Source organism: Ziziphus jujuba, chromosome 9, assembly GCF_031755915.1.
Source record: "Ziziphus jujuba cultivar Dongzao chromosome 9, ASM3175591v1".
Classification (NCBI taxonomy): Eukaryota; Viridiplantae; Streptophyta; class Magnoliopsida; order Rosales; family Rhamnaceae; genus Ziziphus; species Ziziphus jujuba.
In genome coordinates this window covers 15,666,832-15,694,602 of record NC_083387.1, presented here as the reverse complement: position 1 = coordinate 15,694,602, position 27,771 = coordinate 15,666,832, and the positions used below count along the sequence as shown (strand labels likewise).

Below are 27,771 nucleotides of genomic sequence, written 5' to 3'. Positions count from 1 at the left end.
GGGGTGTATCGCATACTTTGAATCACGTGCTTCCTTTAAGATCTCCTTTTTGAACTCAACGATACCCTGCTTTGGATTCTTAATTGGCGATACTTAACCTTAAGTCGCTTTTGGAAAAACCATAACAATAAACAAATAATAAAATATATTTTTCAAATATACCTAACTTGCATAGGCAATTGTTAAAACTCCACATTGAAATTCATATCTTAAAATCCATAGCATAAAATAAAATATGCACGCTTGTAATGGAGGTACGTACAACACCTTCTACATGTTACGTAATCCATGATTCCAACTGTCGCCGACACTCTGCTACCAATACAAACCAGGGTGGTTGCCTATATTGGCCGTCCAATCCCCTGGACTCGTAGGCAACATGATCATGGGGCTAGCTCTACATGGACCACATTGGTTCGCCGCCTCCATATGGTGCAGTATAATATTAAACAATATAACATACAGATACATGTATGAACACAAACCAAAAATACTTGAATAAAACACCTTGAAAAGCATTTAAATTTTGATAATCGATCGGGAAAATATTTTGACGCCTTGAAATCGATCGATCGACACACATCCTTAGGCAATCATCTTTCTCCTCCATGAACGAAACGGATACCATTCACGATGATAAGCTTGACCTTCAAAAAGAAAAGGCATCCTCGACCATCGACTAGGCCATAGGAATTCCCCGTTAGGCTAGATGATCCTAATTGACACCCTCGAAGATTAGAGTTATTCAAACTCGGGCAACGAATTTACTTCGAGACAAACGGAAAGAACGCCTTCACACGGGTAAAACGAGAGATTAGACACGGATGGGACACACAACAATGCACAGTCCCTTAGGAATACTAGAACCTAGAGCTCTGATACCAACTGTCAGGACCCGTCCAGAATTCCTTCCCCGGAACCCTAGACAGCCCTGATCCCAGGGAAATACCACCGAACCTTCCAACGGAAAATCCGGCAGCACCTCCCCTAAGGGATTTACTTACCACAAATTTACCTGCACTGAAAACACACTTCAAAAATATCCCCTTATTCCTCCCACAAACTACAAATTGGTTCCACAAATTGCAGTACTTAAAAAAATAAATACAGTAATCCAGTGCAAAATAAATACAACAAGAGTGAAAGAAATATTACAACTGCAATAAAAGAATAACAGGGTACTGCCGAACTAAAACAGCGAGGAAGATCAAGTCCGCTCCGAGTGAACACCGACAACCTGGTACCTAGAGGAACGGAATTTAAGAGTGTGAGATGCTAATCATCTCAGTGAGCGACCCTACTACTATACCATATAATATCACAGTAATAAGTATAAATAATAATTATTTGGAAATAATATTTTCTCTCAAAACCCTTACAATTCTCTCAGTTGGAAAGGTTCCACTTTTAAAACAATTTCACAAAACCCTTTATTCATATTCCCCGAAAACCAAGACATCAATTAAATACCAGAAGCGGTAACAATTATATTTTTCATTAACATTTTATTTTTAAAACACAGTTTTGAAAATCATTTGATGCACCCACTATATACCAGTGGCGCCAACAGTACCCAGCGTCCCAAGGTACCGCCAGACAGGAGGTTATAGAGAGAAACCGGCATACGGTCGCGTGGCGTCCCACAGCGCCGCTGCTAACCTGGTGTCCCGGCCAAAGGGGGGTGGCCGCCCTCTCCGATGGCATCCACAGGACACCCTCATAATATCAACCGCGCGCTACTCACACCCACCTGCGCGCTAATCACAACCGTGTGCACACTAACCATATCACATATACCATATCACATAATCAGAACACCAGTACGTGCACGGTGCATCTAAAATTCATAAAATCCACAATTTAAATTATAAAACAAATTTCACATTTTTCATAAACATAGCGGGCATAATCCATCCGCTTGAACCGGGAAATTCTCCACAATTTCCTTATAATTAATACCATAAATTCCATGATTTTCAAATCCACCAACTCCCAAATCCATCAATTCAAATATCCACATTTTTTCCAAGCATAAATAATTTCTCGAAATATCATAATCAAATCCCATAATATTTTATGGGCATATTTCATAAAAATTGAAATCACCAACATAACCAAATATTTTCCTTGAAATATTTGAAAATCAAATCGTGCCCAATTTACCATTAAAACCACACCAATTTCAAAATCCTCAAAACCATAAAATAATTCCACATGGCATAAATTTGTAGAATTCGCATTTTCTTAAATCCAATAAATTCATAAATAATTCTACAATAAATCCAATAAATATTTGGCACATAGATATTAAATTCCAAATATTTAATTCACACATAATATATTCATCAATTAAATTCCCCAAAATTAATTTGAAGGTGGGTCACTCACCTGGAGCACGCAATTAACCCATGATCCACTACGAGATCAATTCTACGACTCACCGGTGCTCCTAGAACAAAATTCACAGACAGTCAATATTTTATTCGGGTAAATAATACCCGGTACCCGGGGGGTCAAAACACAACGATAACTAAAATTTACGAATCATATACCGAATCGAAGCTCGAGTGATGCTAATCACAGATCCGGTCTTAATTTCCGATGATCGTACCCGACGGGGTTTGAATTTTATCGGGAAGCTTTTCGGGTTTCGGCTCCGCAATTCTCCCAAACCGTCGCGAATTGGTGGAAACGGAAGTCGGATTTGGGTTCAGGAGGTCGAACACTGCGGACTGGAGCTGGCCGGAATTTTCGGGTACTCGCCGGAACAGTATTTTCCGGCAGGCCGCCACGTCACCGGCAACCGTCGCCGGAACAGTAATTTCCGACGGTGGCCGTTTGCTGTGAAATTTTGCAGATTTGTAGATCGTGAGGAGAGCAATCCAACGGGACCGACGGTGAGCAAAACGGAGGTCGGACGGCGGAGAAATCACCGTTTGAAGATTTTCGACCCCTCGCCGGAAAACGCTCCGATCCCGGCGCGTCGGTGGTCCGATGGCCGTGATTTTTGGTGGGTAGGCCGGACTTGAGGAGAGGATGCTGGGTGTATGGCGCGTGTACTGTTTATCGGCCGGAATAGTGCCGATTCGCGGTGGCCGGCGGTGGAGGGGGAAAAATCGCCGCCAAACTTCGGACGTCCGATCCGGGCGCGTCCGGCGGCCGTTCGCCGTGAAATTTGGAGGTTTTGCCGGAAATGAGGTGGGCAATCTGGCTGGCCGGCGCGTGTACAGTAACTAGGCCGGAAAAACGTGAAAATGACCGGCGGCCGGCGGGTCCTCTCTCTCTCTTTCTCTCTCCTCTCTCTCTTTCTCTCTCTTCTCTCTCTTTCTCTCTCTTCCCCGAGAGTTTTTCAAAATTAAAACCCTGCGTGACACTGTTCATGCCACGTGGACCAATCAGAAACTGACACGTGGCATTTCACTGTTCACGACCCAAAAACATTAAAATAATACGGTATCCGGTAAACTTCAAACGTCCATAACTTTTTAACCACATGTCCGATTTAAGCGTGCCGCTAGTCTATGAACTCGTATCGACGAGTACTTTACAACCATACAAGAGTCAACTCACAATTACATCACAAGAAAAAGTCAACTCCCGGCACCTTTTAGACAGTTTACACTTCAACTTGTTTTGCCCATAACTTTCAAACCGTAGCTCCGTTTTCGACGTGCTACTAGTCTACGAACTCAGGGCGTCATGCACTTCGCCACCGTACCCTAGTCAACTCAAAATTCTCACCGAGTCAACAAGTCAACTTTTGACCCCCTTCGGTCAACGGTCAACCTCGGTCAACGTGCACGGATTCCGGTGCGATTTGGGACGGGGTGTTACATCAGGTCCAAAGAAATTGGATAGAGCCTCTCATTCATCTCTTCTTAAAATAATTAATTTAAGAACCAATGCATATCTAATATTGAAAGGACAAAAAAAAAAAAAAAAAAAAAAAGATAAAAGTGCCACCATAGAATAATTAAAGGACAAATAAACCACTTACACTCTTCAACCCTATCTTTTCTTATTGATCTATTTCCTGCTATTCACTCCACGTTGAAACAAAGCCTTTCCTCCTCTAAATATGGTTGGGATCATACATGCCAAACAACTTTCCCTGGTTGTAGTCCTTTAGGGAAATTTGAACCAACACTCAGCCCACAAAATACATTATCTTTTTTGCCAAGTGAAATTTAACATTCCTAAAATGCTCTCAAGATGACAGCTAGTCTTTAGTAAGACCTAAAATCTATCTTACTTTATTACACTAAGGATTAAGATTGCAAATTAAAAATATGAGTGCAATGAGATAATATAACTCAATTTAATAAAAATAAACATTATTAGGATCCGATAATTAGTAAATATAATTTTAAATCTAAATTTTTAACGCAATCCAAAAGCTGAACAAATAAGATCTAATATTAGTTCTAATATTAAAAATCTATTTGAGCCCAAATAGTCAAGGTTCAACCACATTGGTGTTAAAATGCTCTCCCCAATTTACTAAAATATACATATAAATATATATATATATATATATATATTATATACATATATATGCTTTTCTACCCATGGCTACCAAAAAAAACCAAGTCCTTTCTTCTCTCTTTTGGAACCCCACACTCCCTTGCAAAATGCTGTTTGCATTGCGCGACATGAAAGCCTTACACGGTAGTTTCATTGTCAACATGGCATGGCAGAAAAAGCCAACTCTCCATGGGGGATTGAAATCCCCAGTGAGGTCGTTGGGATTTTTGAAATTTCGTTAAATAAAAAATTGAACAAATACAAATACACAGTTGAAGAATCCTACAACCACTATTGAAAAATCCTGCAACCACTATAAAAACGAAGTTGAAAGATCCCAAACAAGCTTGTCATGGATTTTTTTAACTTTGTTAAAATTGATTGTATTCTCCAACCACCAATCGAGAAAACCATTGGGATATTTCCAAGCAATGACAAATTTTGTTTCTTTTTAAATTTGATCACAATCCGTATGTTTCATATACATATGCTACAATATACAATCATATATTAATCTAAACATCTACAAAATAAAAGAGCGATTTTTTTTTAATTCAATTACAACAATTCATATTTCTAAAGAAAATGGACCTATTTTGAATATATGATCTCATAGTAATAGGCCAAATCTATTATTAAACCAACCTAGTATAACATATATATATATATATATATAAAAGCAATATTTGACCCCATCTTCTAAACTATATATCCATTTTCGCACATTGATCCCTTTTTTTTATTTTTCTTCTTTCATTTTTCAGCATTTTACCCCATAAACTATAGTGATTAAATTTCTTTTCTTCTTAAATTTTGTCAAAATCTGAAGTTTCATTTGGACATGCTAAAATATACAATCATATATTAATCTAAACATCTACAAAATAAAAAAGCAATTTTTTTTTTAATCAAGTTACAATGAAATATAGTCCAATTTTAAATCCATGAACTCGTAAGAATAGATGAGGTTTATCATTGAACCAACCTAATTTGACATTAAAAAAACAAAAGAAAAAAAAAAAAGCAATATTTGATATGATCTCCTAAACTATATCCATTTTTTGCACATTGGTCCCTAATTTTTTTTTTCCTATTTTTTTAGCATTTCACCCCATAAATTATAGTGATTAGTGCACTGAAAGGACTCATCCAATTTTCTGTCAAATACTTGACAGGAAAAGGAACATGTAGAGTTTTTAAATTTTTTTTTTTTATGTTTTTTTTTTTTTTTTTTTTTTTTTTTTTTGGTTTTCTTTCATCACTTCTCTAAATTTATAGAGGTTTAAGAAAATCTAGAATAAAAAAACTATTTTGAAATAACAAAAATTTCATTAAAAAAATAATATATATGTATGCTCCAAAAAAATGCATTCAAATAAATTTGGTAAAACAAGTTGGTAATAATAGCATTATTGGTTTCTTTTAGTATGGGTTAAATTTTTTAAGATTTTTGTATTGTGTAAAAGACTTTTTAAAATTTTTATTATTTGTAAAAAAAATTAATTTTTAATTTAGAAAAAAAAATGGATTATGACATTGTTACCCTTCAAACTATATTGAGGTTCCACTTGAGTGCCTGTCCACATGTTTGGAAAAATTGACCAAGAAAACTTTACATGTGCCTTTTCTGGTTATAGATTTGACAAAAATGTGACATTAAGTCCTATCGCGCAATAAAAACTATAGCTTTGGGGGTAAAATACAAAGAAAGAAAAAAGGTTTAGAAACCAATATGCAGCAATGGATATAATTTATAAGTGTTAGTTCCAATTACCCTAAAATAAAAGAAAATCTTATGGGTTTTTAGATCCTCCCAAGGATATGAAAGCTGACTTTTTGCAAAAGCAATCTACATAAATAAATGTTGAAGCTTTGTAAATCACATTAGTGGTAGAGAGAGAAAAATGGTTAGTAGAAAAATGAAAATGAAAGGAAAAGAAGGCGGGCATTCACTTGTTGAAGACGATGGTAAAATATCTAGTTCAAACAAATTTGGATAATTTTAATTATTTAAGGAAAAATAATGTTCCATTTGGTCACCCAAAAACAGGGCATTGCACCAAATTACCCCTTTTAAAAGTGTTTTCGGCCACTGGACCCAAAATGACAAAGGATTATCTTCCTGCTACCAAATGTTAGTTCTTACATTCAAAAGGCAATGATCTTAGGAGATTGATTTAATCACTTTGGGATGAAAAAAGAACGATTACACAAAAAGAAAGAACGTGAAACGTTGACCATATATTAGCAATGACTAGGAAATGCGAGCAACAAGATTAAAGCAGTGAAATAAATGTGAAAGGAAAAACTAGGTAAGCTCAATAATCTAGGTTAGAGTAGTCGATGCAAGAAACAAAAAAATGGCATCTTAGAATGTTGATAGAGCAGATCAATGAGTTTTAAAAGACAAATCTTTTAGTTGCTGAGGATCAACCTCCGATGGTGCTCGAGCGAGGGCACATTATGCAGTTGTCGTCTTTGGGAAAGCTATGACATCCCTGATGGAATTAGCACCAGCCAACAACATAACTAATCTATCCAATCCAAAAGCAATTCCTCTTGCATGAAAATATTAAAAACATTAAAAATGCATGAAAGCCATTTCTCCAAAGAATGACCCAAAATTGAATCCCCGTCCTTAAATAATGACCCAAAATTGAATCACCGTCCTTAATATCAAAAAAATAAAATAAAAAAGTTACAAATTTTTATTAGACAATTAATCGAGTAACAAGATGCTACTCATTGCCAATTATCATCAAAAATCGAAAGAAACGAAAAAGGCGATTTATCAAAGAAAAAAAAACAAAGGTGGAAATTCAGAAATTCCCATGTCCATATCCAAAGCTAAAAACATTTGGAATATTTGTGGACGAAGAACTAATAATCTTAGTAGATTTTCTCTCAAACACACTGTCTGACCCCATTATTCATCACAAAATACTCAGAACAGCCACTATTAGTGACAGAATTAATCTCATTCGTCAGCTGGTAAGCTTGTCTGGTCACATTTTTCTTCAGCTCCTCCATTGATGCTTTCAACTGCTCCATCTCCTACAAACCAAGCTCTTCAATGGGGTTTTCCCACTAGGACTGCTTCCGTCCCATTTTCCTCATTTTCTCTAGCGCATCTCCTCGCTTACTTTTGCTTTCCAACTGATTCATTAGCTGGCTTAGCTCCACATTTAGTTCGTGAGCATTCGCATTTCGGCAAGACTCGATGACAAGATGGTTAGAGCTAGGGTTCAGGCAATTAGAATTTCGATTGAGAAAGCGGTCGAGGACGGATTGGACATTTGGATGGCCGAAAGAGAAGGATTTCTTTGCTGGCGAGAAGACTATCATGGCGATTTCTACGCCGCAGAGAGTGCAAAGCTCACTTGCCTTCTTGAAGAGACCCGGCGCTTTGAGAAGGTGACCTGTAGATTGTTTTTCTTTGGTATTTTGGCTATGGCTATCTTTTTCCGACCCTGGCTCGGCTTCTTTGCCATTTTTTTGGTGAAGGATATGGAAAATAGTGACAAAACTTGGTAGTTAGAGATTTACCTGAAGCTTGTTTCTTTGGAGTTTAGGAAAAATGAATATGGTATTTATTGATTTTTTTTTTTTTTTTGTTTTACTCCTTTCATTCAGACAGAACTCAATATTATGTATTGGTCAGGTTATTGTCCAATGGAATATTATAATTCGTATTATTTTATGTACTTAAACAAAGATTCATTGGGAGTTACCAAAATCTTAATTTAATGTATGATTAATATGAGACTAATTATATATACTAAAGAAGCATTATTATGTGAAGTTTTTGACTTCGAGAAATTCTCCATAGATGTCGATCAACATTGATGGTTGTTTCTCATATAAAAAGGAAATCGATGGCATTCATCTTTTTTCTAAAAAAGAAAAAAATGAAAAATCATATACTCTTTTTCCATAGAAAATTAGGAATATAAATATATACCTAACTAACCAAAAGGGAGGGGGAAAAAGAAAAAGAAAAAGAAAAAGAGAGAAGAAAAACCTAGACAGCATATATTGTTTTCAAATATATACAGGAAGGAAAATAAGAGTATGTAAGCTAGTTATATCATACGAGAAAGGCAGTCAAAATTGGATGAATTTCTTTTGTGTTTATTTTTCTATATTTGCTTAAGTCTGATCGGTGGTACAATCCTAACTAAACTTAAAATAACACATATTTTTTCGCTTAATTTATTTTACTTCTTTGCTAATGTTTCTAAATATGAAGAGATTAAATGTTCGATTGAATTATTAAAGGACTTCTAAGAGTAATGCTATGCCGGTTTCAAAAAGTTATGATGTTTGATTGTTAGGCAAAATCTTTAATCATTAACATTTATACTATAATTTTTGTATTTATTGTTTTGAGAATTAATATGCTGCTTAGTTATTACTTTCTATGTTTAATTAGGTTCACCAAGTAAGTTAATTAATTTATACATTCCAGAATGACACTTTTCAATTAATTTGTTTCCCCTTATTGTTTCCAAATATTGCTGTCCTGTATGTTAGCTGTAATATATATTTTATTGATCTTAAGCAGTACAGCTACTTGGATGATTACAGATAGATTTCAATATTATTATACCACGTCTCTGTAAGGTATATACGTATTCCATCGATGAGTCACAAGAAATTCGTTTAACCAAATCGAATTGTTAATTATAAATGGTTGTAACTTAATCTTGTTTGTATTTTTTTTTGTGATGATTAAAACATATTTTCATTGTTTTGGATGAACACTTATATTTATGATTTATTCATTAAAGAAAAAAACATTTATATTTGTCATTGCTCATCTTGCATTGTAATTACTTATATTTATATGAGTTAGCCTCACATCACATTACTTGATGGTTTTTATATCAACTTTATATTTATTATTTTTTATTAGATTTTGGATTACATAAAAAATTAAAATTTTAAATTTTAAAAATAATCAAATATAAATTTGCTAACATATTAAATTTCTATTTTAAATTTTAATCTTTAATATAATCTAAAAATTAACAAAAAAAATTTCATATTAATCTTTTAATATTAAATGCTTGATTTGAGTTAGAGTGTATATATATATATATATATATGCCATGTTAATTATAATTGGCATTTTATAAAGTATAACGAAGATGAGCAAATGACAGTAATTGTCTTCGACGTTTAATAATTATGCTAAATTGCTAAACTTGATAGCCTTTTTAATCATTTATAAGGCCTTGATTAATTTATTCTGGCATACAAATCCTATACTGCGGATTACTCTATAGGGTTCTGTCAAATCTATTCTTACTTGTCATTTCAATAATAATAATGATATCTAATTTGTTTTCAATTTTATTTATTATTATTTTTTTGAAACAGTCCAATAATAAAATAATTGTTTTCTCATTACTTAATGATCCATAAAGAAAAAGAGAAAACCTTTTTTCTCTAATCGTTACCCTTATAATTACTGAACCTATATTAATATATATTCATGATTAATTAATTTTTTGATAAATATAATCATGATTAATTAATTGATTGTTGTTTTCATTGAAACAAATATAGTGTACCTTTAATTCGGAAGCATATTTGTTACATGTTATATAATTTCCATACAATTTTGGTTTTTTCTTTTTTTTTACACAAAAAAAAAAAACTCAAGAAATGATCTTAAAAATAGAATAATAGTTTATATAGGAAACATATGATATATATATATATATATATATGACCATTGTTTTTTTTTATTATTACTTTTTTTTATGAAGTCGTATATAATCCTTATTGAATACAATATATAATAAATAAGTAAATATCTTTTGGGAATAATTGATATATACATATATATATATATATATATGTATATATACGTATATTTATATGCTATTGGACTCCAGTGTCGGTCATCACCATATAATTAAAAGCAAACCATACATATATATTATACAAGGAAAATATACCTTTTTTATTTTTTTATTACAAGGATAAACCACTAAATCTCCAAGCAAAAAAAAAAAAAGGATACACCTCTAAATCAAATAAATTATAACAATTTCCTGCCATAATTATATATATATATATATATATATATATATATATTTATTGACATTGTGTGGACTAAAATAAAATATATAAAAGACATGCTTAAAAAATAAAAATAAAAAAAGAACCATTTTTCTTTTTCAGAAGAAACCACGGCCATAACCAAGATTGTATGCATGGTGATGATGAGGCATCAAATTGGGCATTATATTCCCACCAAATCCGCCATTTTTAACATCGAAAGGATAAGTAATCATCGCCGCCCCTTGACCCGAAGAAGAACTCCCCGCGTAAAAGGGAGCAGCAACAGGGTTGGAATTCTGAATGAGAGCCCTGTCAGCCTGCTTGCTCACATTCTTCTTCAGCTCTTCCATGGATGCCTTCAACTGCTCAAGCTGCTCCAGCTCCATCTCCTCGATGGGACACTCCCACCAGCACTGCGCCTGGCTCACTTTCCTCATCCGATTCAGTTCATGGCCCCGCTTCTTCTCTTCCTCCAGTTGGTTGGTGATCTGAGTCAGCTGGAGGTTCAGTTCCCGGACGCTGGCGTTCCGGTGTGCTTCGATGAGCTGCATCGTGCCGGAGTTCTGATGCGCCGGCCGGTTTCCATTGAGAAACCTGTCGATGACGGCCTCCACGCAAGGATGGCCGAAGGAGAAAACTTTCCTTCCAGGTGAGAAAACGACAATGGCTATCTCGGCGCCGCAGAGAGTGCAGAGTTCGCTGGCCTTTTTGAAGAGTCCCGAACGGCGCTTCGAGAACGTGACTTGGAGGTTGCTGTCGTTGCTCATCTTCACCATTGCGACCTTTTGACGCCCTCTGCTGTTCTTCTTCTCCATATTGTTAGAAAAAGAGGGTTTTCCTGAAGATATTTTGGAAGAGAGATGGGGCGTAGATCAGGAGGAGTTGGAAAAAAGTGAAACATATATATAGGGGTGATTTTTGAGAAAAAGATTTGTATAGGATACCTATCATTTTGCTGTCAGTTGTTTACTTCTTTGCCCCGTAATTAATCATATGCTAGATTGGGAAGTTTTAAAATCTTTTAGTTATTAGTATATTTGGTATGAAGTGCAACGTTTGCAACATTTTTTTTTATTTTGAATGATTCTGATTAAGTGGACTTTAATTGGGCCATTAATGCTTGCTTTATTTATTTCCATTTTTCGGTTTTTGGAATAAGGAAAAAGGGAAAAATAAGGAAAAAGAGGGATTGATGTTTAGAAATATCTAATCAGATTAGTCTATCTCAATTACTATCCAGCAATAACTAATTGATAATACAAGAAAATGATATGTTTAATTGAATCTAAATCTTATATGATGCCAACTTATTTAAAATTATTAATAAAGAAATAAAATAAATTAACTAAAAAAAATAACTACTTTTTTAAAATGAAATAAGATTTTCGTCATACACAAATATAGATAAAAGATCTTTATATGTATTTAATTAAAAAGAAAACTAAATCTTAAAAAGTTTTATTCTAATTTTTTCTATTCCATTTTGTTGCCTCAGTTTTTATTTGGCCATTATCTACAATGCCTTCTCATTTTAAAAAGGATACCAAATGGAATATATATATATATATATATATATATATATAAAAAGATCTCAAATATAAAAATATATAAACACAAATCATGATCAAACACAAATGAGGACGATAAAAATAGGATAGAACATCCTCATCCCTTGTTTATGTACCATATAATGCTACATTATCAAATTTTATTAATTAAATTTTGAATACAAAATGATGTCACATTATTTTGGTAGGTTATTTTCCATGTAATTAGGTTCTATTAATCTGTCAAGCATTAATAAACATAAAATGATCAGTGCCTTAGTGTTACTCTAATTAAAATAGGAGGGAACTCATGCTTCCCCTCTAGGTGACAGCATTTGATTATTAAGCCTTCCTCATATGAAAAGGAAAATAAATAAATAAATGCTTTAACAACGCAGCTTGCAAATTTCTCAGAATTCATGAATTAATAAGAGCCCACTCAGTCAAACATTCCATCAGTGGAAGCTATCCAAGTGGACGGTGTGAATGTCTCAGAGCCATGATGGATCATAGAACTTGTCTCCTTTTACCTAAATGATTATGAATTTTCAGAATAGTGATTAATTGGTGACCAAGTTTGTTATACTGTTTGGTTTGGCGGAATCAGTTTTAATGGTGTTGCTCAATGCCTGAAATGTTGGTAATCAGTTTTATTTAGGCAATAAATTATGGAAATAAGAAATTCAATTGGAGATAATAAGTAAACTTTACCGATGCAGCTTTCACATGAGAACCATTGGAATTTCACCACCACATGTTTTCTCATGTGGAACTTCTACTGAAGTCAAAATCTCAGTAAAATAAATCCTCATCTCGGTTTTGATAACAAACCAGTATATTAAATATAATATCATTTTTATTCTTTTTAAAAGAGCTTAGTGCACACACCCCAAATTCAGTTTTAGAGTTTTTTCTTCTTTATTATTATATTTTTTCCTTTTTCTTATTTTAATGCATTTTTTCTCACTCATTTTGTTATATTTTTTCTTATTTTACTTATGACAATCATACTTATTAAATATAATTATAATATTTATCTTCAGTAAAATACTTTTTTTTTAAATACAATACGATACTTATTAACTACAAGTTTTAAAAATAATGATTATTTACAATTACAGTAAATATGATTAGTTAATAACAAAATAATTATATAATTTAAACAAAAAATGATAGTTATTTATAAATAATTTTAATTTAATTATTATTTTATGTTGTTTTAACTATAGAAATGCTAATTCTTCATTTTAATGACTAATTTTATTGTTGTTTTTCTTGTTCTCCATTTATTTTTTATTAACTAATTTGCAACAAAATCTAAAATAATTTTCTTTTTCTCTCTCTTTGCTTTAGACTATGATTTTTTTTTTTATGTAAATTTTTAATGTATTTATTGTGAATGTCAAATTATTGTCAAAATATCAAAATCCTATTGTTCTAAAAATGTCGAATTAGTGGAAAATAATAAAGATTTACTTAACACAACTAATGTAACAGCCTAAACCACCCGCATCAGGATATTGTCCTCTTTGGCCCAGGGTTCACACCCTCTCTCCCCCCGGCCTCAAGGTTTTGCTCACAAAACGCGTCCTGAAGGGAGAGGTATCCACAGCCTTATAAAGACCGCTTCGTGCCCCTCTCCAACCGATGTGGGATGTTACAATCCTCCCCCCTTGGGGCCCAGCGTCCTCGCTGGCACACCGATCCGGGTACTGGCTCTGATACCACTGTAACAGCCCAGACCACCCGCATCAGGATATTGTCCTCTTTGGCCCAGGGTTCACACCCTCTCTCCCCCCTGGCCTCAAGGTTTTGCTCACAAAACGCGTCCTGAAGGGAGAGGTATCCACAGCCTTATAAAGACCGCTTCGTGCCCCTCTCCAACCGATGTGGGATGTTACAACTACTGTGCTCTCTTGATAATAATCTTTGAATCCGTCATTACCACCACTATTTCCTCTAGCAAAGCCATTACTCATGCATTGTATTTTAAAATCCATACAATAAAATTTCTAGGTGTTTTTGAGAAGGCACTATCATTTTGTTTTTATTTTAAGGTATTTAGCACTTATACCCTTCAATTATTAAGCTTCTGCAAATTGATCCTTGAATTTGTTGGAGTTTAGTGTGGTTTTGGATTCACTTGGCCAAAAGTGTTGTATACAAGGTGTTAGTTTTGTGTATAACCTTTAATCCAATTTTTTGGTTTAGTATTTAGATGATTTTTATATTTGTTTTTGGTATGGTGATATTGAGGTTTGTTAGAGTTTTTGTTTGGAAGAAAGAAGAAGAAGAAGATGAAAAGAAGAGAAGATGCAAGTTTCAAAAATAACACACCAGACAGCTTACTCATGTATTTTCATTTTATTGTTGCATTATATTAGTACAAAACTTGGTTCACACATGTGAAGTTTGTGTGAGACTAAATAAAGTATTCAAAATTCAAAAAATACAAATTTCCCACCCAATAATATGATAACAAAACGTTCAAATACCAACTGCACATGTAAGTATACAAAGATGAAAAATGTTGGTGAGATTTTGAATTCCAAAGACTGTTTCCTTCTAATGTTTGAATTTTAACATGTGGCATGTTAAAATATTGAGGATGAAATTTGAAGAAGATCAGGTCCAAAGAAATTGAAGAGAGTCTCCAATTCATCTCAAACCCTTGGGCTATAACAGCTGGAAAATCTTAGCAATTATGCCAACTTGCAACCTATATATCTTAGGCTTTTCAAATGCTTTTTGAGTCATTCTTTTTGCTATATTTTCCTTTACAAATCTATTACAATATATCAAAAATTCATAATCTGGTTCAAACAACACAAAACAGGTGAGCCCCCACAATGGATCTATGTTGCTTGAAACACAATTTCCAGCACATAGCCATTTTATAAGTAAATAGCAATACCCAACAAAAAATGATAATTTCTAAGATAGATACAACAATACTTAGGTAATCCAAATTCATTAAAAAGAGCATAAAACATAGATATAAATATTGTTTTAAGATATTCAACAAAACATTTCTTGTGAAAAAAAAAATAATGCAAACTTTGGTGGACTTTAACATTCATAAGGTGGCAAGATTATTACCTTTTCAACAGAATTTTCCTTTGGCACTTTAGTAACTTCAATTTTTGATGTATTGTTGGTTTTTCAACTATTTTTAACAGTTTTGAGGCATTTGGTGCACTTACTGCAAGTTTTCAAAGCAAAAAAATTACATATTCCCACAAAAAATCTGCATGTTACATCAAATGCTTTGCACATTACAAAACTACTATGAATTAGGCCAAAAATAATTTAAGAACCAATGTACATCTAATATTGAAAGGACAAAAAAAAAGATAATAATAATAATAGAGATAAAAGTGCCACCATAGAATAATTAAAGGACAAATAAAGCACTTCAGCTCTTCAACCTTATTTTTTCTTATTTATCTATTTGCTGCTATTCGCTCCACCACGTTGAAATAAAGCCTTTTCTCGTCTAAATATGGTTGGGACCATACGTGCCAAACAATTTTCCCTGGTTGTAGTCCTTTAGGAAAATTTGAACCAACATTCAGCCCACAAAATAGATTTTCCTTTTAGCCATGTGAAATTAACATTCCTAAACTGCTCTCAAGATTACAGCTAGTCTTTAGTAAGATCTATCTGTATTAAACAAAGATCTATTTTTTATGATCATTGGATAACACTAAGGATTAAGACTGAAAATTAAAATTGTGATAAAATATGAGTGCAATGAGATATTATAACTCTATTTTAGTAAAAATAAATCTTATTAGCATCCGATAATTAGTAAATACAATTTTAAATTTAAATTTTTAACACGATCCAGAAACTAAACAAATAAGATCTAATGCTAGTTATAATATTAAAAACCTATTTGAGCCCAAATACTCAAGGTTCAACCACAGTGGTGTTAAAATGCTCTCCCCAATTTATTTTTTTAAAAAAGTACATATATATATATATATATATATTTATACACACATATATATATGCTCTTCTCTTCTACTCATGACTACCAAAAAAGAACCAAGTCCTTTCTTCTTTCTTTTGGAACCCCGCACTCCCTTGCAAAATGCTGTTTGCATTGCGCAACATGAAAGCCTTACACCGTAGTTTCATTGTCAGCATAGCATGGCAAAAAAAGTCAGCTCTCCGTGGGGAATTGAAATCCCCTAGTGAGGTCGTCGGGATTTTTGAAATTTTGTTAAATAAAAAATTGAACAAATACAAATACACAGTTGAAAAATCCTACAGCCACTATTGAAAAATCCTGCAACCATTATAAAAACGAAGATGAAAGATCCCAAACAAGCCTGTCATGGATTTTTTTTTAACTTTGTTAAAATTGATTGTATTCTCCAACCACCAATCGAGAAAACCATCAGGATATTTCCAAGCAATGACAAATTTCGTTTCTTTTTAAATTTTATCACAATCTGTATGTTTCATATACATATGCTACAATATACAACCATATATTAATCTAAACGTCTACAAAATAAAAGTGCAATTTTTTTTAATCAAGTTACAATAATTTCTATTTCTAAAGAAAATGGACCTATTTTGAATATATGATCTCATCGTAACGGTCGAAGTTGACAAAACAGGTAGCTTCAGTGGTAGAGCACCTCTACTTGTGCCTATGAACGTCCGAAGGATTTTAGATAGTTTGTAAATTAGGTGAATTATTACCAAAAAAAAAAAAAAAAAGACAAAATTTATTATTAAACCAACCTAGTATAATATATATATATATATATATATATATATATAATAAAAAATAAAAAATAAAAAAAGCAATATTTCACCCCATCTTCTAAACTATATATCCATTTTCGTACACTGATCCCTTTTTTTTTATTTTTTCTTTTTTCAGCATTTTACCCCATAAACTATAGTGATTAAATTTCAATTCTTCCTAAATTTTGTCAAAATCTGTATGTTTCATTTGGACATGCTAAAATATACAATCATATATTAATCTAAACATCTACAAAATAAAAAAGCAATTTTTTTTTTTAATCAAGTTACAATGAAATATAGTCCCATTTTAAATCCATGACCTCGTAACAATAGATGAGGTTTATCATTAAACCAACCCAATTTGACATTAAAAAACACAAAAGAAAAAAAAGCAATATTTGACATGATCTCCCAAACTATATCCATTTTTTGCACATTGGTCCCTAATTTTTTTTTTTTCCTATTTTTTTAGCATTTCACCCCATAAATTATAGTGATTAGTGCACTGAAAGGACTCATCCAATTTTCTGTCAAATCCTTGACAGGAAAAGGCACATGTAGAGTTTTTAATTTTTTAATGCTTTTTTGGTTTTCTTTCATCACTTCTCTAAATTTATAGAGGTTTAAGAAAATCTAGAGTAAAAAACTATTTTGAAATAACAAAAATTTTATTAAAAAATTAATATATATGTATGCTCCAACAAAATGTAAATTTGGTAAAACAAGTTGGTACATAATAGCATTATTGGTTTCTTTTAGTATGGGTTAAATTTTTAAAATTTTTGTATTGTGTAAAAGACTTTTTAAAATTTTTATTATTTGTAAAAAAAATTAATTTTTAATTAAAAAAAAAAATGGATTATGGCATTGTTACCCTTCAAACTATATTGAGGTTCCACTTCAGCGCCTGTCCACATGTTTGGAAAAATTGACCAAGAAAACTTTACATGTGCCTTTTCTGATTAGATATTTGACAAAATATGGCATTAAGGACTATCGCGCAATAAAAACTATAGTTTTGGGGGGTAAAATACAAAGAAAGAAAAAAGGTTTAGAAACCAATATGCAACAATGGATATAATTTGTAAGTGTTAGTTCCAATTACCCTAAAATAAAAGAAAATCTTATGGGTTTTTAGATCTTCCCAAGGAGATGAAAGCTGACTTTTTGCAAAAGCAATTTACATAAATAAATGTTAAAGCTTTGTAAATCACATTAGTGGTAGAGAGAGAAAAATGGTTAGTAGAAAAAGGAAAATGAAAGGAAAAAAGGGCGGGCATTCACTTGTTGAAGACGATGGTAAAATATCTAGTTCAAACAAATTTGGATAATTTTAATTATTTAAGGGAAAATAATGTTCCATTTGTTGGCCCAAAAACAGGGTATTGCACCAAATTACCTCTTTTAAAAGTGTTTTCGGCCACTGGACCCAAAATGACAAAGGATTTTCTTCCTGCAACCAAATGTTAGTTCTTACATTCAAAAGGTAAAGATCTTTGGAGATTGATTTAATCACTTGGGATGAAAAAAGAACGAGTAAACAAAAAGAAAGAACGTGAAACTTTGACCGTATTAGCAATGACTAGGAAATGTGAGAGCAACAAGATTAAGGCAGCTAAATAAATGTGAAAGGAAAAACTAGGTAAGCTCAATAATCTAGGTTAGAGTCGATGCAAGAAACAAAAAAATGGCATCTTAGAATGTTGATAGAGCAAATCAATGAGTTTTAAAAGACAAATCTTTTAGTTGCTGAGGATCAACCTCCGATGGTGCTCGAGTGAGGGCACATTGTGCAGTTGTCGTCTTTGGGAAAGCTATGACATCCCTGATGGAATTAGCACCAGCCAACAACATAACTAATCTATCCAATCCAAAAGCAATTCCTCCTGCATGAAAACATTAAAAATGTTACATAATTACTTCTTGACTAAAGGAATAATTTTGATTGTGCTTTCAGATAAACAACTAGAACATCGACATCACATGCCATCGCTACCGGAGATCCCAAGACAAATACACAGACTAAGAATTTATTGTAGTGCCAAATCTGTTGAACAAAAGGTTCTTATGGGAGATGAGAAAGAAATATTAGCAAAGTCTACCTTTGGACCCTTTCCCAAAAGGGTCTGCTCATGTTCGCATAAATCGAAATAGCCAGGCACATCTCAATACAAACTTTATGGTCTGGTTCTAACTCGTCACTATATATATAGTTTTTCTATTGCTTCAGATAAATCTGAAGGAATCTTCAATTAGACAGTTTGAATGACAAATTCATAGGCAAGCTCCCATGTTATCATCTGAAAATATCCTTGACCTCATAAATAGTAGAGTGAATATTTTAAATTTTGGAACAAAAGTTTAATAAAACATGGTGAGAGGCAAGACAACCATTAAATTTTCACACATATAAGCCAGTAATCGTCCAATATGTGCACCAATAACAATCATATATGAATGAGAGTGATGAGATCTAATTTTTTGACTTAGTAAGCTATAATAATAATATTCAGCCAATGGCCAGGAATAGATTTCAATACCATGTGGAGGAGCACCCATGTCTAATGCCTCCAGAAGATAGCCAAACTTCCCTTCAGCCTGCAGACAAAGCATTACCCACATTAATGGAAAAGAACAGAAAGTATCTAGATTTCCACACTCAAATTAATTTTTAGTTAAACAAAAGAATGCGAGTAAAATTACAAGTTATATAGGACTTAAAAGCCTTCAATTTAATGCAAGAAACTTTAAACATGCAGATTAACTTACAATTCAAATGTCAAAATCAAATATATCACAGATGTTTTTTTTTTTTTTTTTTTTTCCCCTTAAGAAATTCAGCAGAGGCAGTTCTGACACTGGTCACCAGGCGAAGCTGCAATAAGGTTGAAAGGCAACGGCAGCTGGTATACCTCTCCAAAGCCCTCTTTAAAGTTATGAGTGGAAGGATAGACCTAAGCCATTTTAGCTTGTACTACGCTTAAATTTACATGTACTTGAAAAGGTATAATTACTATGTTACCAACATAAGGTTTAGGACTCATAACTCGAAATTAAATACATATTTAATAATGCACAGGCGAAATAATTTAGGTTAAACCAGAACAATATTTTTATACTAGATTAACCATGCATATTATCATTTGTTGATGACAGCAACTAACTTGACCCTATTCCATAATTCTGAATGATCACCATTACAATTTATAGGAAGGTAATGGCTATAATCAATGAAACATTGCACAACAATATCTAAAATCTTTTGACCCACTAAATACAATGCTTTGTACATTAAAGCCTATAAGGTGGAAATAACTTTATTAAAAATATAACCTTTCTTGGAAGCAGTCTCCAGCTAGACGAAATATAGTTGCAGTAGATGTCAGAATTAAGGGAAACATGTAAAACCAAATAACGGTGGCGATACAATCCAAACTATAAATTTCAAATTAGATAGGGCTCTGCTCACCTCTTCAGAGGAGATGCCAATGATCTCCAAAACCTTTTGTTGGACCTCTCGTTTATAAATTCTCAAACTTCCCCCACCGATCTAAAAGCACCATACAGAAAAATATAAATAAAAAGAATTACTTGGAGAAAGTATTTAGTATTAGCTGATATTTCAGACTCCCAGTTGCCAAAGGACTAACAAACAAAGCAATACCTCTACTCCATTGTAAACCATGTCATAAGCCAAGGCACGAGCAGATGAAAGATCATCCATGTCTTCAGGCTTTGGGGCAGTGAAGGGATGATGCAAGGCCTGCAAAACACTGACCATATTAATAACATATAAAGATAAATAAAAAACCAAAAATGCTATAAAGAATGAGACTTGCTATTAGTTTCCATCAATATTCGCACACGCACATGGTAACAACAAATAACAATAATAATAATAATACTAATACATCAATAAAAATAAAAAGTGATCTTATTTCTTCAAACTCTCTAATAAGAATTCTGCAAATAAAATTATCATGTCAACTAACTGAAAAAACCAAGAAATCAAAGAAAGAATAATATGAATAAAATACAATAAAACTTATTTCACTTGAATTACAAAAAAATAAATCCAACAAGAGACAGACCTCAAGCCTTTGCTCCAACTCATTCCACTCAAACATTGGGAAATCAGTCACCCATAGAATTGAATGCCTGGACTAAAATATTAGAACAATAGCCAAAATGTTAAAATAACAATTAGAAAATAAGAAAAGTTGAGATTAAATTCATTTATATAGAAAGAAGGTTGATACTCACGTTGTCCACCAAACCGAGCTCATGTGCTACAAATAACCTAAGTCGATCCAATGTTTTATTAACTGATGCATGATGGCCCACTGCAAACAAGAGAAGATCTCCTGGTCCGGCAGAACAATGCCTGAGCAACATCTCTTTTTTTGTTGGATCCAAACTAGATACTAATGCAGGAATTCCCTCAAGTTCTCCTACAAGTAGAATTTGAAACCATCAATAATAATACCAAATCTCAATATCTCTTCAGCTTCATAAACAGAAAAACATAACCACTTTTTTACCATCATTTAGGACCTTCAGGAAAGGTAAACCTTTTGCTCCAGATTTGAGTGCTTCATTGTAAATATCACCTTTCTTGAGAGCGGTATTTGAATAGCTTTCAGCACCTGAGGGCACACATAGCACTTTGATAATTCCCCCATTTCTCAATGTATCTGAAAAAACCCTGAAGGGAGAATCTGCAAATATATCAGACACCTGCAGGTCCAATAGATACAGCCCTTCAACAACCATTCATTAGAAGCTTTTTTTTTTTTTTTTTCTCCTCCTCCTAAGAAAAAAAAAAAAAAATCCAAAAGATTCTATATGTTCTCTACATAATTAACTTAGGTCTTGATCACTGGATATGCTATATAAAATAACTATAATTCTAAATTTAGAAGTCAAGAGAGAGATGATTACGTCTTGTAACTCAAGATCAAATCTAGTATCTGGCCTGTCCGAACCATACCGACTCGTTGCCTCAGCATATGTAAGCCTAGGGAAAGGGTTTGGTAGATGCACGCCGCTAATCTCCAGAAAAACCTGCAAAAGATAAATTTTAAATCACAATCAGAAATATGCAGGTATTAGAGAGATGCTAGGCCTATTCATAACCACATGCAGAATTTAAATTATTTAAGCCCTCTATAACTAATGACACACTGATTTGCCCAAACCAGAAAAAACAAAGTTATAACAATAAAAGCCTTATAATTAAGATATCTCCAGTCTTTTTTGGGTATCAAAGGTCCTAACTTGCTTCATTAGCATGATCTGTCGTTCAATAAAACTAAGAAAAACCCAGATTAATTTATTTATTATTCAAAAATGAAACAAGAATACAACAAAATTGCTGTTTTTGAGGAGTGGGTTTAGAGACTGTTCAAAATAGAAGATTAAAATTAATTATAAGGAAGCAGCAAAGGGTTACATATTATATTTCTAGACAATACTGTGACATTACAATTAGACTTGAGATGGTATAATGCAATCATACAAATTATTTTAACGTTATAATCTTGAAAGCAAAAGCTAAAAAAGAGGCCAAGAGGTCTTCCATTTTACCATAAGCCAAAAGGACTGACCTTTCTAATCAATTCCTCATTGAGCATCAGCATGTCCTCAAAAGGAGTAAAAGCAAGTTCCATATCAAGCTGTGTGAATTCAGGTTGTCTATCCGCTCTCAAATCTTCATCCCGGAAGCATCTTTAATAAATAAGATATTGTACAATTCAGGGTATGAAATAAATGCATTATTTTTTTTCTCCTTGCTAAAGACCACAGGAAAAGTCTCTCCACCAAAAAATTAAAATCACAAATTCAAAATATTTTCTTGCCTTCCTGATTTATGAAAGCACACTCAATGTGCCAACTAGATGAGTTCATTTCAATCTTGGAGGAAGAAAAAACATAAGAATGAAAAGAAAAATAATCACACTACATTTGGCAATGAGTTTATTGGAGGAAAGCAGAAAGCTCAGGTCACATCTGAGACAAATCTATGAGTACTAGAAACAAAACAAGCTCATGAAGCAAGTCAGTGCAAGCTTACCTAGCAATTTGGTAGTATTTATCAAAACCAGAAACCATTAACATTTGCTTGAACAATTGTGGACTTTGAGGCAAAGCATAAAATGTTCCTGGCTTCAAATTACAAGTATAGATTGAATTAGATATGCATGAGCAGATTAAACTAACTAGCCTACAGGACGTGTTATAAAGTAAGAGCTATACTCCTAACAAATTGTGCTCATACACTTATCACTGATAGTGACCCAATATTGAAGAGATATATTCCAGGAATCTTAATGCATCTAAAAAAGAACGGAACATTCCAAACTAGCAGTTGCTATGTTTAACAAAAAGGTGAATCCGCTTACTGCTTATGTTTTAAAGCTCTAAAAAACCTGAAGATTAGAAAAGCATTATATCATTTGAAATTAAAATGAAGCTGAAAGCACATAAGCAGCATCTTTATATTTTTCTCCAAAAAATTATATTAGAGGAAATTAAAAATTCAAAGTTCAACCAGAACTTTTGTTAATAAAAAAGAATCATTGAACTTTAGAGTGCAACAAAGACATGTGATGAACAGGAATACACTTTAGGAGCAAATCTCAAGCAATTGGATCACAAAATTTGTGAGTTAAGGAGAGCAGACAAAAGAGAAGATTTTGAGTAAATGGCAGCTGAATAAACATAAAGTACCTGAATCCTTGAGGGCACCAAATAATCCCGGGCACCTTCAGGAGTAGATCTAGAGAGTATTGGAGTCTCAATCTAACTTATAACCATGAGCAAAAAGAAAGAATCAAAATATTAAAGAACTTATTATCATTTTGGTTAAGAGAGGATTTATTATAATCAGTGAACAGCAGACACTTTATATATAGTACCTCCACAAAGTCATGTACATCCTCTAGGTATCTTCGAATGAGTTTTACAACTTTATGACGAAGCATTATATTGTAATTCATTTGTTGGCGGCGCAAATCAAGACATCGATATCTATCAAAATATATCTGATTATTTTAATTAATAAAGCTCAAAGAGATTCACCCAAAAAAAAAAAAAAAAAAAAAAAAAAAGAGCAACCTGATGCAGCTTTAAGAACTGTCTATCAAAAAGAAAACATGAACCCATTACAAATTGCAAAAGATTATAAAGAAAACCATATATATATATATATATATTGATATCAAGTATTAAAATGAATATTAAACAGAAATAAAAATAAGTTTGAAAAAAAAGGTGTGACAAAAGAACTTGGAAAGCCATATCCAACAACAGGGTATATAGAGTTGAAGCATTGGGGTATATAGAGTTGAAGCATTGTCCTCCTTCAAATATCATTTCCTACTGAGCAATATCTATTATCTACACCGACATTTAAATAATTTGAGCAACCTTGGATACCATTAATATTAATCCTTGGTAATCTTTCAGAAAGAAACCATTAACATTAGATGATCAAGAGAGTCATGCCAAGCCAAAATACCTTAAACGGATCTCCTCTTTAACAGAATCTTTTGCATCATCTGCAGTGGTAACCAAGAATGGCAACTTTGATTTCAAAGCATTCAGCACTTGAACTTGCTCAGCTGCAATCTGCCAAAAAGTAGAGAAATTCAAAAGCAAATTGAGATTGCAATAAACAGTGAACAAAATATAAAAAACATTATTATATATGGGAAAGTTCAGACCTCTATAAATCCGGTTTTCATTTTCTTATTGACTGACTCGCTCGGCCGCGACCTCACAACACCTTCCACGGCAATCACATACTCAAGCCTCAAGTCATTAATAGTAGAATGGGCATCGGGAAACTCATCGGGAAGAGTCGTGACCTTATAATTTAACCCAAAAAATAAAATAAAATAAAATAATACATAGAAATCAATAAGAGAAAAAACACAACCGGCTTTGCCATTTCTGGGGAAAAAAAATCATTTTTGAAAGATTTTCCAGGAAAATTCCAATAAACCTGCACAGTGCCGGTGTGGTCTCTAAGATTGAGAAAAGTAAGGCCACCATGGACCCGATGAAGAGCAACCCACCCGCAAAGACGCACCCGTTTGCCAACGTCGTCAGCAGACAATTGACCGCAGAACCCGGTTCGGCTGACCCAATTGAGCGTGGGAACTGAGAGCTTGGAAGTGGGAAAAACCGTTTCAGTGGAAGAAGAAGAAGAAGAAGAAGAAGAAGAAGAAGGAGTTGGTGGGGTAGGAGATGAAGCAGAAGCGGAGACAGAGAAAAGAGTTGTGTTTAAAGGAATAAGTGGTTTTGGGAAAAAGGGCTTGAGAAATACGTGGAAAGACAGAGAGAATGGAGGCTTGGGGCGGAAGGGTATGAGAGGAAAAGCTCTAAAGAAAAGGGTCATGGCGAACAGAGGAAGATGCTTCTGTGAGAAAATAATCAACAGAGGAGTTCCGAGGATAGGAAAAGATGAAACAGCTTTGGCGCTGGGAGGTGGGTTTTAAGAGCATCTCTCATAAAAGCATCTCCCTCTTAAAGCGACTTGGATGATGAAAATAGACATCTACTCAAGTAACGTTACGATGTTCACTCTCCAATGTTAATATATTTGAACGTTTAAAATATATTCGACAACTTCGTTTAAATTCGAGAACTTTGAGGTTTCCTACTCACAGTTTGGTATCTTTAATGTTTTTATAATTATATTATATATTTTTTAAATTTTTTTAATTATAACTAAATTTTTTTATATTTTTATAACTATATTATATATTTTTTAGATTTTTTTAATTATAATTGGATAATTTTATATTTTTATAATTACATCTATTTTTTTTTATAAAATTTCATCTATAAAAATATATTTTTTATGTGATAATTAAAATTTTATTAATTGTCCATTGTCTATATTAATTAAACGTAAATTTTGATTGATTAGAAAAATAAAATTTTTTTTAATTTGAAATGTTGAAGCCAAATGGACAGTAAGTATAAGAATAACTATCAATTTTTAACGGTACCCTCTGAAATATTTAAAACATAATTTTTATATTTTCTAATTTTTAAATTTGTTTTCAAAACTTGTTTTTGAAAACAAATTTAAAAAGTTTAGTCATTCATGTTTAGCCATTTATTTTCAAAAACAAGTTTTGAAAACAAATTTAAAAAAAAAATTAGAAAACATAAAAATTATGTTTTAAACATTCTGTTGGGCTTCAACATTTTCAAATTAAAAAGCCTTTATTTTTCAAATCAATATAAATCCACGTTTAATTAATATATACAAGAGATAATTAATAAAATTTTAACTGCAATATAAGATAGAGAGTATAATGGATGAAATTTTGTGAAAAGGAAGGCGAATGTAATTATGTAAACATGAAGGTATCTGATTGTAATTAGAGAAAAAACCTTAAGAATGTACGATGTAATTATAAAACATAAAAGTATTCAGTTGTAATTAAGAAAAATTTAGAGGGTGTACAATATAATTATGAAAATATTGAAGATACCGGGTTGTAATTAAGGAAAACCTCAAGAGTGTCGGGTATAATTAATCATATATTGAATAAAAGATGTTAATATATTTGAATGAACAGTTAGGCTGATGTGATTAAGATGGGTGATGAAAATATCCGTATAGATGGAAATGATAGAGTATAATTTTATAAAAATATTTATAAAAATATTGATATTTATGAAAATACTAATAAAGAGAAATGATAGAGTATAATTTTATAAAAGTATTGATAAGAATATCGATATTTATGAAAATATTAATAAAATTATAGAACTGTAAATATTTAATTTAGAATATAAATTTTTATATATTAGATAATTAATATAGTAAAAAATAATATAAAATACAATAATAATAAAATAGTTTCTGAATATTAAAAATTATTGTAAATGAAGAAAATAAAGTGTTTGTTAGTACCAAAATATAAAGAATTCTTTGATAGATTCAAATATAAATAATAAATGTCAATTATATAAATATTTTATCTTAATTATACTAATTGAATTATGCAACAAATGCATCTTTTTTAATTAAAACAAAAAGTGTATATTTTTCAATTCTATTAGAGAAATATTTGTTCAAAAAAAATTTATATTAGAGAAATATTCCTTGCTTTTTTTACAACAAAAACTCTATTAAAAAAAATGGATGGAAAATGTAGGGAAAAAAAGTATGAGGAAAATAAAATTGATTTTCCTTGTTAAAGTTTTTTTATTGTTTGGATGTTGATAAAAACACAAAGAAAATTTTTTTCTCTTATTTTCAATTTTTTTATAAAAATTTGTTTCGGTTTTTTTTTTTTTAATGTCCTATCAAAACAAATTAATTTTGGGGATTACAGCCTCCTAGAAATCCCAAATTTTTATTTTTTTGTTTTTATATTTTGGCAAAAAAAAGATATACAGAATTTTTACAAAAAAGAATACAGAAAAGTAGTGCATCATCAATTAAGTCTTCCCCTCATCGTCGCCAAAGGCAAGCACTTGATAGAAGTTCCAATGGCTGAAAAATGCTAGCTAGAGCCAGGAAGAGAGAGAGAGAGAGAGAGAGAGATTGAAATTTCTTCCCCTTTGTTAGTGTCGATGCTCGCGGAAATTCAATATTATCACCGATATTTCGCTAACATCGTTGACTTTTTCTTCACTGATTTAGATGTTATAACAGTGGATATTTTGTATATTGTTCTGAAATATATAAATTGATATTATTTAAATATAATCAAATATAAATTTTTTTATTAAATAGTAAGGTATATAAAAGATTTTTTTATGGCTATTAATCATTAATATATTTTATTAATTTTTTTGATGAATTAATTTTTTAAAGAACTTTTTTAAGAAAATT

The 27,771-nt window shown here is 32.1% G+C and overlaps 2 protein-coding genes and 1 pseudogene across 3 annotated transcripts; all 3 read right to left on the bottom strand.

The window, feature by feature from the left end:
* Positions 1-7,313: 7,313 nt before the first annotated feature.
* Positions 7,314-8,015, bottom strand: LOC132805368 (agamous-like MADS-box protein AGL62; annotated as a pseudogene).
* A 2,578-nt stretch (positions 8,016-10,593) lies between these two features.
* On the bottom strand, positions 10,594-11,456 carry LOC112489639 (agamous-like MADS-box protein AGL62). The gene has a single exon (XM_060811553.1). It carries the CDS (start codon positions 11,409-11,411, stop codon positions 10,713-10,715), a length of 699 nt encoding a protein of 232 aa, XP_060667536.1. The 5' UTR covers positions 11,412-11,456; the 3' UTR covers positions 10,594-10,712.
* A 7,005-nt stretch (positions 11,457-18,461) lies between these two features.
* LOC107427089 (aspartate--tRNA ligase, chloroplastic/mitochondrial) lies at positions 18,462-25,488 on the bottom strand. 2 transcript variants are annotated; one of them, XR_007243145.2, is made up of 16 exons: positions 24,916-25,488; positions 24,635-24,778; positions 24,430-24,539; positions 23,828-23,939; positions 23,640-23,711; positions 22,984-23,075; positions 22,517-22,637; positions 21,852-21,974; positions 21,452-21,647; positions 21,174-21,361; positions 21,002-21,073; positions 20,575-20,673; positions 20,380-20,460; positions 19,680-19,864; positions 19,451-19,508; positions 18,729-18,796 (listed from the first exon to the last, which is right to left on the bottom strand). XR_007243145.2 is itself a non-coding variant. In XM_048481409.2 (15 exons), exons 1-15 carry the CDS (start codon positions 25,309-25,311, stop codon positions 18,627-18,629), a joined length of 2,034 nt encoding a protein of 677 aa, XP_048337366.2. In that variant the 5' UTR covers positions 25,312-25,485; the 3' UTR covers positions 18,462-18,626. The 2 variants fall into 2 exon arrangements, 1 of the variants encoding a protein (XP_048337366.2); XM_048481409.2 differs by lacking the exon at positions 19,680-19,864 and having other exon boundaries at positions 18,462-18,796; positions 24,916-25,485.
* Between the last annotated feature and the right edge of the window lie 2,283 nt (positions 25,489-27,771).

Excerpts from the sequence above, each read along its gene's own strand:
- LOC112489639 (XM_060811553.1), bottom strand. The coding sequence starts at position 11,411 with ATGGAGAAGAAGAACAGCAGAGGGCGTCAAAAGGTCGCAATGGTGAAG.
- LOC107427089 (XM_048481409.2), bottom strand. The coding sequence starts at position 25,311 with ATGACCCTTTTCTTTAGAGCTTTTCCTCTCATACCCTTCCGCCCCAAG. Across the intron at positions 23,076-23,639 it reads TGGTGCCCTCAAGGATTCAG|CCAGGAACATTTTATGCTTT; the intron begins GTACTTTATGTT and ends TGTAATTTGAAG. Across the intron at positions 21,074-21,173 it reads AGCTCGGTTTGGTGGACAAC|TCCAGGCATTCAATTCTATG; the intron begins GTGAGTATCAAC and ends CTAATATTTTAG.